General features: G+C 38.5%; 1 protein-coding gene across 4 annotated transcripts in view; it reads right to left on the bottom strand.

Annotated features, from left to right (window-relative positions):
- Positions 1 to 690: 690 nt before the first annotated feature.
- The window catches only part of PIEZO2 (piezo type mechanosensitive ion channel component 2), a 504,990-nt gene continuing 493,266 nt past the window's right edge, over positions 691 to 12,414 (bottom strand). For all 4 annotated transcript variants that reach the window (XM_075585381.1, XM_075585382.1, XM_075585380.1 and 1 more), the window contains 5 exons: positions 11,825 to 11,997; positions 9,879 to 9,995; positions 6,736 to 6,815; positions 5,548 to 5,725; positions 691 to 2,090 (listed from right to left, as the gene is read on the bottom strand). In XM_075585381.1, coding sequence (XP_075441496.1) covers positions 1,838 to 2,090; positions 5,548 to 5,725; positions 6,736 to 6,815; positions 9,879 to 9,995; positions 11,825 to 11,997 — 801 coding nt within the window. In that variant the 3' untranslated portion in view covers positions 691 to 1,837. The remainder of the gene's footprint in view (positions 2,091 to 5,547; positions 5,726 to 6,735; positions 6,816 to 9,878; positions 9,996 to 11,824; positions 11,998 to 12,414) is intronic.

Below are 12,414 nucleotides of genomic sequence, written 5' to 3' on the forward strand. Positions count from 1 at the left end.
ATTATGGAGCAATACTGTACATTAGGGGAATCCCACTGAATATAACAGGCTCAAGGGGAGATTCATTGAAATGTTTCTCAGTGCATTACATCTCTTTCAATTTTTAAAAAATATATATATTAAACAATGTTGGGATTGATATATTTATGCACTAGAAAAGCCATAACTGATCACTCCTTCCCAACCTGAAATAATTAGGCTCTAGTTAGTCAACCAAACATACCAAAGCCAATGTTTTACTCCTCTCAATGGTATTTGTAAGAATGAATTAGACATCAGGGACATAATCAGTAACCATTCCATTCTATATATCCCATTGTTAAGATTCTGTCTACAGATATCCACAAAGTAACATGGGCAGCATGGATGTTTCTAATTATATGCCTTGCCCCAATGTATAATACAGCCATAAAGTATAAGAATCTGCAAACATATTCTTAACAGCTTCTAATATTAATGAACAGCTTGGAGGAGTAGAATTTACAACAGCTGGTCCTTGTAATGAATGTCCTTGCTTGAAGTAGCCCTTCAATAAAATAGTAGGAATGTTCATATCAAATATGTTTTCACAGGGTTGTACATTATTACATTTTCTAAACGTTGCAAAGAAAGAATATGATGGTCACAAATGTTGTTTTCATTCAACTCTATACACTTACTATAAAGCAGGAAAAGGCATAGGAGAAAGACTTGTAAAATGACTTTGCAACATGTGCTTTATTATTAGTTATTACTGACTGAGAACGACACAGTATAACCTTCAAGCATTCCCTAATCCATATGATGGTTCATTCTCTCTGCAACTTTATTGTGTCTTCAGAATTGCAATCATAATTTTCATGCTACAATGTTTTCTGATGAATAAGTTGAATCATCTATAGTAGTAATAAATTAAGTAAGGCCATTTCTGAAAACTAATTAGGTGATCAACTATGATCCATAACTGGGAACCTAAAAAGCTGTCTTAGATGTAGTAAAAATTTTATGAATATGTCATGTAAACATTTTTTTGTTGTTTTTTTTTTACATTTAAAAAATTGGAAGCAAAAGGACAAATTCCTAGAAAGGCAGGAAGGAAACATGTGAAGACATGCATTATCGCAAGTTCTTGTATCATTTCATTATAGTTTATCCAATTTTAAGTAATGGTTATGGAAAATGGCCTTGAACGCCCTATGGTTTTTTTTTGTGGTTTTATTTTGTACTGTATGCTTAATTGTGAATTGTTTTCCTGAGAAAAGTCAATAATGTTTGATGGAAATATTTTCTTGGACTGTACAAATAAAAATAAGGCAGTTAACAAGATTGTCAGTTTTTGTGTATTTTTGTATCTTTTATATGTCCTTTGAGGCTCTAATGCATAAATAATCTCTGTTCTTCCTTGAACAGACAAGTGTACAGTTACTTTAACACTCTCACTGCACCAAATCCCAACACAATAAAGACTTATCTGCATATTATGACTTCAAGGTTTAGGGACACTGTAAAGCAGCATAATGCACATTCCAAGAGATGTCGTTTCAGAAGAAGTACATGTCTGTGATTAGTTTTTTCCAAGAGCCATGCCTTAGTGAGGAAGGACAATATGTCTTTGGTATCTCTTAGAGAAAGTCGCTGTAATATTGGTGGTTTCAGACCCAAACAAAATAATTAGCCTTCTGCAGCATCATTCCTTAATTTGGGAGGCAATGTGGATTCCAAAGTATGCACCTACTGGGCTCTGTTGGTGAGAAAACACTTCTACTTCGTTGTAAGAGTCAAAGCTCTTAAGAGAATATTGTGCTTTTTTTTAAATTCAGATGAAGTCAACTGAATTCATTACGGAGTTCATCAAAACTCATTTATTTTTTTCTCTAGTCCATTTGATCATTGTTTCTGGTGAGCGGTACAAGAATATTAATTTGGCATACAGGTCTTCTTCAAGTTCCAGTTCGCCGGTCTCTCGTACTAGGAAAATGTCTGTGCACAACTTCAGGATACGGTCCACATTTGGTAGCTCTTCAAACATGATTGAGTGTGAAATTCCACTGAAGAACTCACGCACAAACTTTCCTATCACCAGTACCACAGAGGCATACAGTCCCATTATTCTGCAAGGTAAAGAAACCATACATTATATTAAACCTACATACATCTTACCTGTAAATGTCACCTGTACTATTGGCCCCAATGACAACATGCCGTGGTACAATAGAGCTCAGGATACCACAGGCAACCAATGGCATTCCACAATATCATGCTACAAAGGCATATTGACTGAGTCACATCAATAGTGTGTAATACAAAATGGTAAATACTTTTTTTGTGTTTAATATATTCTCATCTTTTTATTGTGAGAGATTATTCAAAATAAATTACCAATGTTCCCGGATTCTACTGTGACAAGTAAAATAAGTATTTTGTATTATTTAAAGATTTACCTTTATTTCTCTTACACGTTAATCTTCCCTTTAAGACACAGGTATTTTGCAATACATCATCTTGATCAGAAGAAACACGTACTGTATATGCTTATTCATTACTCTGATAATTGCATCTGCATATTGCTATATTCATTAAGCAAGGGGTGCGCAAACTGGGGGGGGGGTGGGGCGCAAGAGTTTTTTTAGGGGGGGGGTGCGGCATTTACAGAGGCCTTGAGCGCTAACATAAGGCATTTAAATTAAATTCTGGGGACCGCGTGAGGCCTCTGTACTCTATCTTACCATGACTCAGAAGACGCGTTGCAGTGGTGACGCAGTGTCAAATGACGCTGACGGGTCGTATGACGTCACATGACCCGCGGCATCATTTTTCACCACATCGCCATAGCAACGCGGCGTCAAATAACCCCACGGCATCATTTGACGCTCTAAGAAAGCAAGGGGAGGCGCGAACATGGGAGGCGTGCCGGCAGGGGGGTGCAGCGCCAAAGGTTAGCGCACCGCTGCAGTTAGCTCTTACCGTATAGCATGTCCAAACCATGCATAAACTGTCCCAAACTATAACCGCTAAGGTAATTAAGTTGTTAACTCATCCCTGTGTGTGTCACATTTAAAGTGTCTGCAGAGTTAATTTTGGAGTTATCATCTCTGGATGTTTTCTTTCTATTCTTTAATCACGGATGCATTTTGAATATCTGGATTAACATTCTGATTCATTTCTTCAAACAGGTATGTTTCTGTGAGATGAATTATCCTATAAATCAATTGCAGCAGAATTTAAAATCTAATTAACTATTTGGGAATGTTTCTGTGAGCTGATTAGGCAAATCCCTCCCTTAATTGTTAGTCAAATGCATGTGATCAGAATACGTAAGACCGTATATCTTGGCTGTGAGCCATATGGCTGTATGTCACATTTAAAGTGTCAGCAGAGTTAATATTGGAGTTGAAATTGGACGTGAAGATTAGAGGAAGATCTGGACTCTGCCCTACAACAACAACTATGCAACTGTGAGCACTTGACATTCTATATGCTATGATTATTTGTACGCTTCCCATCCTCCAATAATTGGGAAGTCTCTCCTCCTGCATCTCACTATGCCCTCCCTATTGCTTTTACTATTTACTGTTTACTGTTTCCTCACTCCTTTGTGAACATCTCTGTTCTCTCCAACTTCCCCACTCCCCACTGCACCATTATTTATACACCCCTCTCCCAACAACTTCTATACTCCTCAATAAAAAACACCCACACAAATCCTCTATTCACAACCTCTATCTACTCCTTCCTGCTGCTGGGGATCTTGTGGCCAGTTTTTCCGGCAGACAGGAAAATTGTGATTCACAATTTGGGGCAGGGATTTCCTTTCCAATTGTCTGATTTTGCTGCGCTTATTGTATTATTATAATTCCCTGTACTGTATTCTTTGTGAATCGCTGAGTACACTTTTGGCGCTATATAAATAAATACATACAATACAATACAATCCCGCACAGCCTAACCACCCACCCCAGGTTAACTACAAGCTTCACCCACCCCCTCTACCACCAACAAAGCAGTTCCTGCTATTTAATCCCTTCTTTACCTTAGCGGTTAGCCACTAAGGTAATGAAACTTGGCTGTAATTTAATTTTTATTACCTAGGATTGAATCTGGGGGTCTCAGATGCTGAAATGAATGTGGGTCCGCTCCGGAGACCCCGGATTCAATCCTATGTAGTAAAAATAAAAGAAACTCTGTCATATGCGAATCGCGATTCCGATCTCGACACCCTTTAGGTGATAAAAAAAAAATGCAAGTGTTTAACACGCGATTTGCATATCAGAGCTTTGTGAATAGCAGTTACTGGCAAAAAATGCAAGTTTGGGCATTTTTTCAGCTACCACACGGGTTATAATAACAAAAGTGATAACGCTCCATAAAAACCCATTTTCAAGTGATTTTGCCTCGTAGCTTTGTGAGTAGCTACACATGCAAAATCACTGGAAAAGTGCACTTAACCAGTGTTAAGTCACTGATCGAAGTTTAGTAAATAGGCCCCCGATAGACAGAGATTGTTGTAGATATGGTGTTTCTTGTTATACATGTAAATGTGTTTAATGCTGAAACTCGATGCTTCAATCACAAAAGGATGCCACAGTAACTTACTGCATGGTAATTGATAATGCTGTTTTGCAGGTGAAAACCAAAATGTCCTTTTTTGTGGGGATAAAACATGTTACGCCTACTGTAGGTTATAATGATTGCCTGTCTGTTAAAAAAAAAGTTACATTTGGTCATATGTTGGACCAAAATGGGACATTTGATCGCAACTATCTCGCCGTGACCAAGTACCCACTGGCGTTTGGCCTTAGATGGACCCTCTGCCGTAGCCGCTCTGCCGCTGGACACTCAGCTACCAGCCGCTTCTACTATAAGGTACTGTAAGTATTAGGGTATGGGGTTAACTTTAAGGGTTTTATTGGTTAAGGTAGAGGGTTAACTTTATGAGTTTTAGCGGTTAGGGCAGGGGTGCGCAAAATGGGGGGGGATGGGATTTTTGGGGGTGTGGCGTGGTATATGCCGGGGGACCGCGCGAGGCCTCTGCAACCTAAACTTACCGGGATTCAGCCGGCTTCTGGATGCGCCGCCACGGCAACACGGTGCCAAAGGATGCCGCGGGGTCATGTGACGCGTCGTCATGTTAACGCACACCAAATGATGCTGTGGGGTCACATGACGTGATATCACATGACCTGCAGTGTCATTTGACGCCGGTTCACTGGAAAGGGGGGAGGGGCCGCGAGCACTGGGGCTGGCAGGCAGGAGGGCGCAGCGCAGAAACTTTGTGTACCCCTGGATTAGGATACGGGGTTAACTTTAAGACTTTTAGCAGTTAGGGTAGGGGGTAACTTGAGGGGTTTTAGAAGTCAGCGGCCAAGTGTACCTGCGGCAAGGTCACTTGTGGCTAAATGCCGACGGTTACTTGGTCGCGATGAAACAGCAGCAACCAAATGTCCTAGACTGATGTTGGACTTCACTTTATGAACGAAGTATGATTTGTTGTCTCATGTCATCGTATTAAAAACTCTTTAAATGAGGAATCAGAACAAATGCTGTAGTTGAGTAATATAATCCTCTTACCCATAGCCTGCTAAAAATCCAAGACTAGGAGGGCTGACTTTATCACTAAATACACATAGCTCTATGCCAGTCTTTATACGGAATCTCTTCTCAGGTTGACCAACAACCCACCACTCTCGAACTCCTGCAGGGGTGGTTTCTCTGTTTAGTGAAACAGTAATGTTTACAAACTCTCCAGCTGTTGAAACATAAATAAGAGTGATTAAGTTGAAATGAATACAACAAAAAAATAAATAAAACAACCGTGATCTATTCTGTGTGATATGGCGTAGCCAGACAAGATGTCTAGATCCACATCACATACAGTATAACAAAGTGAAGTCGCGTGGGAAGGAAGTATAGGCGGTGCACTGCTCCGTGAAAAAAAATAAGGCTGGATCGCTTTGAGTATTAAAAAATGATTTATTTGGCCATAGGCAAAAAAGTACAAAAGAGGGATAACCCCACAGGTAAACTCTGACGCGTTTCACTCGTAGTCACGCTTTATCAAAGAGTAATGTCCCTTTGTCTATAGGGAGCTATATAGGAGACAAAACCGGATGTGACGTCAGTTCAATGTGCAACCCCTGGTATTCCTCTTGAAGGGAGAAGCAAATGCTACCAGGGGAGAAATGGAGCAGCGACACCACCGGTTGAAGTCCTCATGACGTCACCAAAATCACGAACATTCAAGATAGTAATTACACTAAGATATCATGGGAGAAATACATGAGTATTGAATTATAACCAATGTATGGTCTCAACCAGGATAATCTTACAGTATAATTAAACAGTTTACATTGTAAACATAACTGAATATAAAAACAAAGAACAAAAAAATGTGTAGGTTAACCCATAAATGCAAGAATTAAGCAAACTTTAGCATATATAGATACAAATTTAAATTCAAGTATAAATTTATAAATTTAGACATATTATTCATATACAGAAAACACAATTCAAGAAATACCCTTTTAAGAGCAAATAGTGGACACCCCAAGTCCTTACTTACAGGTACAGTAAACCAAAAGGACAATTCTTGAGGCTTAGACGCATATGTTCAAATTCTGTAAATTGTATTAGTCAATCAAAAGAACTGGCCTCAAGAATTGTCCAGAGAGGATATAGGGAGACTAACATACAACAGGTCTTTGAAAATGCATTTTTAACAGTAAGATCCGATCTCTTGGAGAGCAAACAAAGACTTACATTGGAGAAGCTGCAGGATAGGTTTTGCTGTAGAGTCACTTGGTGCTTTGATGTACCAGGGATATATGTGTTCTAGTATCCTGAGGGAAACAGAGCAAACAGGTTTTCAAGCACCAATGACCTCCACAATTATATTATTATCCAGTCTTGTTTTACAAGCGGGACCCATCATTTTCTCTTCAAAACAGGTTCTATACAAATGTTTTGGTCAATGTTAAGGTTTCCTTCCATTGTCACATGGAGATTTACTGTATGGGTGTACTGTACCTTCCCCCCATGTGTGCCAATCTCAAGGATCTACCATTACTATTATCCATCACGGAGTGGCTTGGTCCAGAATAATGTTCTCACTTTTATTGCAAGGTGGTTCTTCCCATTACTTTCAGACATTTGAGATCATACTGTATCTTCCTTTTCTGCTCTTCTTGTATCAGTTGCCATTTTTCTGGTAATATTATTTTGTATCTGTGCCTCACTCTATCACAGCTTCTTTCTTTTATGCTAACAAACGATTTTGTGTCACCTGAATCTTACACTAAAGCTTAAATTTACATAGTATTCTGTACTTAATATCTAATTATAAATGTATGTATTCAATATAAATTCAGTTTCTTTTCATATGCCCGGAAGAACATTAATCCTCCACAATGGTTTTATCTGTCTTGCTTATCTATAATGTTGCCGTGCCTGATGCTTTTTTAACCTTACTTAACTACAGCCTGGTTCCCTTGAACTCCATGTGTATACATATCATCACATGGCTTATACAGATGTGGTCAGACTTACTGTTTTCGGTGTTGTGATATCGATACCATTCCGATTGCACCACCAAAAACAGAAAGGATGCTTCTGAAAAGCACCCCTGCAGCATTAATCCTATGCTGAATTCAGAACAATAACCCCAATACCTGATCTCCGTTGCTCCTGTATGAGCAAAAAGAGAAGAGGTATGGGGGTTTCACTCCTGTTACCCATACTTGATGTCCTCTGCTCCACATGCTGTCTTCACCCGCCTGCAGCCATTTCCAGCAATCCCTCTCCCTGCTCCAGCACTGTCCAACTCTCTCATGACATAGATGACCGAATATAGGTATCTACATCATGAGGGGAAATACTATAGGACCATATTCGATCATCTAATTCATCAAGGGGGACAGGATATTTAACATTGTCCAACCCCCTTCATGACGTAGATGACTGAATATGGTCGTATGGTATTCCCACTCATGATGTACATACCAAAATTTGTTCACCTACGTCATTAGGGGGTTGGGCAGTGCTGGAGCAGGGAGAGAGTGAATGCTGGTAACTGCAGGCGGGTGAAGACAGCGCGTGGAGCAGAGGAGAGCAGGTATGGAGATTATTATACAAGTAGAAGCTTCGACCTCCCACAGGGTCAATCCTCCCGGGCAGAAATGGACTCTGTCCCCAGCGCCGCTGACTTTTGTTTGTTTGTGTGCGGTGCCGGGGACAGTAAGTACGGCCTCATCTGTATGTATACTTAATATGAAAGGCATACAGTCCAAATGAGCTAAGTGCACATAGAGGTTTCCTATTTACATGTACATTACTGGGATGACATCAAAGCAATTCTGGAAATAAAAAATTCTGCTTTTTTTGTGCATTGAATTTTCAACTTTTACTACCACCAAAAAATCCTCCAGGTACAAGGTGGAGTAAAGTGTCAAGGCTAACAGAAAGGACGAAACTTTTTCTTATGGGACTAATTCCATCTAGTCTGACGTGGTCAATTGGTCAGTTTTCATCCGAAACTCACGATTGACTTCAACAGGAAATTGTATTTGAAAATGGACTGAATTGCTGCATCGGACTATATACAATAAAGCCTTATGGGCAGTGGCGGATTTCCCATTAGGTCCGGACCTAGGTGGCAGAATTTTGGGGCGGCATGTGCAATCGGCACTTGCCAGCTGCTCATGCACATGTGCGATCGGCACTTGCCAGCTGCTCATGCACATGTGCGATCGGCACTTGCCAGCTGCTCATGCACATGTGCGATCGGCACTTGCCAGCTGCTCATGCACATGTGCGATCGGCACTTGCCAGCTACTCATGCACATGTGCGATCGGCACTTGCCAGCTGCTCATGCACATGTGCGATTGGCACTTGCCAGCTGCTCATGCACATGTGCGATCGGCACTTGCCAGCTGCTCATGCACATGCACGATCAGTACTTGACGTCTTCGCACATGATGTTACACAACATCACATTGCCATGGCAACTGGATGGCGCAGCGCTGGAGAGGAAGGGCGGAACCAGGAAAGTGCCTAAGGGCGGCATTTTTAAAAATCGGACACTGCTAATGGGGTAGCTTCTCAGAGGTCGGTTAATGACTTAACTTCAGTTAATATATCATTAAGTGCTAACAGGGATCCTCAAAGCTCAGTAACGATTCGTTAAGTGCGGTTTTCAGCCGTAACGAGCCCCTGCATTAGGATAACGGACGTTAGTGTTAATGATATGCAAAAGAGGTGTTCCCCCCTAACTAATTAATATCCACAGAGCTCCGTTATAGTAAACGCTGGGATTTAACGTTACGTTAGTTAGGTCACAGCTAAAGGTGACGTTACTCCAATCCAGACCCTGAAAACATAGTACAGTAGGTCTTTTACAGGGTCTGGATAAGTGTAAGACCACAGTTATGTATAATTTAACAAACATATTGCTATTTATAGGGTTTTTTTCCTCTCCTCTTCTATTTTTGAACTTTAATTAATCACCTATTCAGGGTCTGCATGGAGGTAACGCCACCTTTGGGTAAGACAGGCTTAATGCCATGTTATTTCAAGCAATGTAAGGCAGTGCTAACTTCAGGTGCCATTAAGACTATGCTAATGAAATAACTAATGGCCGTCGGTTTTGCATATATTTAGCTTTGTGGATACCTGTCAAACTCCGGTCATGTTAGCAGCCCAGATTTAACAGAGCTCTCAGGATCTTCCTGTATGTTCGTTACACGCATAGGCAGAAGATGGTGCAAGGTTGCAAAATAAATCCGTTGCTTGTGTATAAAAAGGAAGGAAGGTAGTGGAATATTCGTTGAAAATATGCAAGCAATGCAAGTTTTTTAATGCATCATACGAAGAGAAGAAATGTAAAAGAGAAAAAAATAAAGCTTACACTGTTGCTGACTTTGTTGTATTCATCATTTCAGCAAGTTGCATCCGAGTCAATTTTGGCAATTGAACTGTATGTTTATCAGCTGTTATCTCTGCCTTAGCTCCAAGACTCAAATTTCTATCAGGATGAGCATAGAAGAAAACAGACATTAAACATTAATATAAGTGTTGTTTCCTACAAGTCATTTAAGATATCTTTCAGAGTTATGTAAATGTAGTTCTGAAAACCCAACTTTGTAAAACCACATCGACAAACTTCATGGGACACACAAATTCATACTGCTTTTGTTAATAACTACTTTATTCCTTATGGCGAAATGTGAAAATAATGCAACATGTTTTTTTTTTTTTTTTGCAGAAAAATCATAATGACTGCTGCTGTTTTTAGGAATACGCAAACATACATTTTTCACATCAACATTTCTCCAATGTGGAAAACTACTAGATCCTTTCATAATTAACTATTCAATCAGAATGAAAAAGGTACAAAAATGTATTTGGACCTAGAAAAATGGGGTCCAAAAATGACGTGCCCCTGTGTAAAATGATTAGGTTTCCTATATGCGTAATAATTAGTGAGCACTAAATAATTTTAAGTGTTATATCATTACCACATTTGTTGTCATATTCCATGTTTCCATTAATCTGAAATCTACTGTATGTACAAAACATTGTATTTTTCAAAATTGAGTGTGTTCAGGCCATGCATATAGCATAATAAAGTCTTTAATCAAGTATTGTGTCTGGATTATTCTTTCTTATTTACCAATAAATATGATTGGAATATTGGAGAGAAAAGAGTAAAGAACATTTAAATACCAAAAATTAGTAAAAAAAAAAGAACAAATATTTTTTTTCTAACTTAAATCTGGATGTTTTAGATACACCTAAAAGTAATTCTTCCAGCAACAAGAATCCAATACAATCAAAACATCACTCACTCAACCCCTCCTTTTGTCAAGATCGACTAAATTATTAAAAACATAATTTGCAAATCAATAACCCCCAAAACAAAGTGCTAGAAAACAAGATGTACTGTATTCATAAAATGTGGATAGTTAAAGCAGAAAAACATGAAAAATATAATGATTTAAAAAAAAAAAATTCTGTAGTATTAGATAATACAGTCTGCATTTTTTGAAAATTCATAAAGTCGTTTATCATTATTTTTTTTAATGTACTGATCATTCTTTGGTTGCTACAGCAACCATTTAGAAAGTCAAATCCACTTCCTCTTTTAAAACAGGCTGTGAAATACACCTTTCTTTAGCTCTGCCTTTTGGCAACAAAGTATCACAAACAGATCGGTTGCTGTGTTCCAAAAATCCAACTGTCTTTTGCTCTGAAAGCTGTAACAATAATGTATTACACTTGGTAATATAATGTTACATATCAGCTGCAGCATTTCACAGACTGCAGCACACAGAAGGCGGCCATTTCGTTAGGCACACAATCAGGATTTTGACAGATTTAGAACAGGAGCACCAAACAATTGCCAGCTTAGGTAAAAATGTGGCCTCATACACTGTAACATGCTTTACATATACAGTACAAATAAGAAAAAAAGGAGGAATGTAGTACTGCTGGTTTCAATTTTAGATAAAATAGCTGTTAATTGTGCATACAATGTCTGTGCTTGCAGGTTCAATAATAACATTGTTATATAACTATTATACACAATTGTTATATTATTGTGGGTAGGATATGGATATGTGAGCTGTGTCTTTAATAATTTGATCCAATATATATATTTTTTTATTAAACATGAACTTTTATTTTGATGTGGAAATTCTGTATTATAGCCACCAAGTTTTTTTTTCTTCTGTGAATTTATTAACATTTTTCATCTTTATATACTATATTATCGTAAAAGACAATGAACTTTGTAGGGACTTTCCTGAATATTTTTTTTATATATAAATATATATATATATATATATAATGTACCTCTGCATACTCCAATAAATTACAAGTGAGAACTCGTATTCCATGTCCATTAGTCCTTTTATCATCATCTCTCTACTGGGAGGGCTGATGGTCCATAAAGAATTTGAATTCCCTTCAAGTTCGGCTACGGTGATATCTTCTTGTCCATATCCCTCAAGAAACTGCAGGGCACGCTGTAATATTACAAGATGTTATTGCAAGAGAACATAGACTATCTTATCACCTTTACATTCCTCTATCTGGTCTGCCATAGTAAGCATAGCTCATGCAAGTATACAAGTGGTGATGTATCAGGGCAAATTTGGGGCAAAATGTATACAAGCAGAGTAATTTTTATATGTATAAAAGTTTTTCGCTTTAATTATTTTATCTTTTCTTTGCGTTAAAAAAAATCAGCTAAGTTTGAAGTCGTGTAAACTTTTTGGGTAAACAATATGCGCCACACGTAGGAAACTCTTATATTTGACACACAGGGGAAAAAAGATACTTCCCTCTGCACATTCTTTATGTTCATACATCTCTCTCTAAATGTCAGAAATGGGGGGCAGAATTAATACTGAAATGTAAGCAAGTAAATAATAATGGCTAAC

The sequence above is a fragment of the Ascaphus truei genome, chromosome 2 (assembly GCF_040206685.1).
Source record: "Ascaphus truei isolate aAscTru1 chromosome 2, aAscTru1.hap1, whole genome shotgun sequence".
Taxonomy (NCBI): Eukaryota; Metazoa; Chordata; class Amphibia; order Anura; family Ascaphidae; genus Ascaphus; species Ascaphus truei.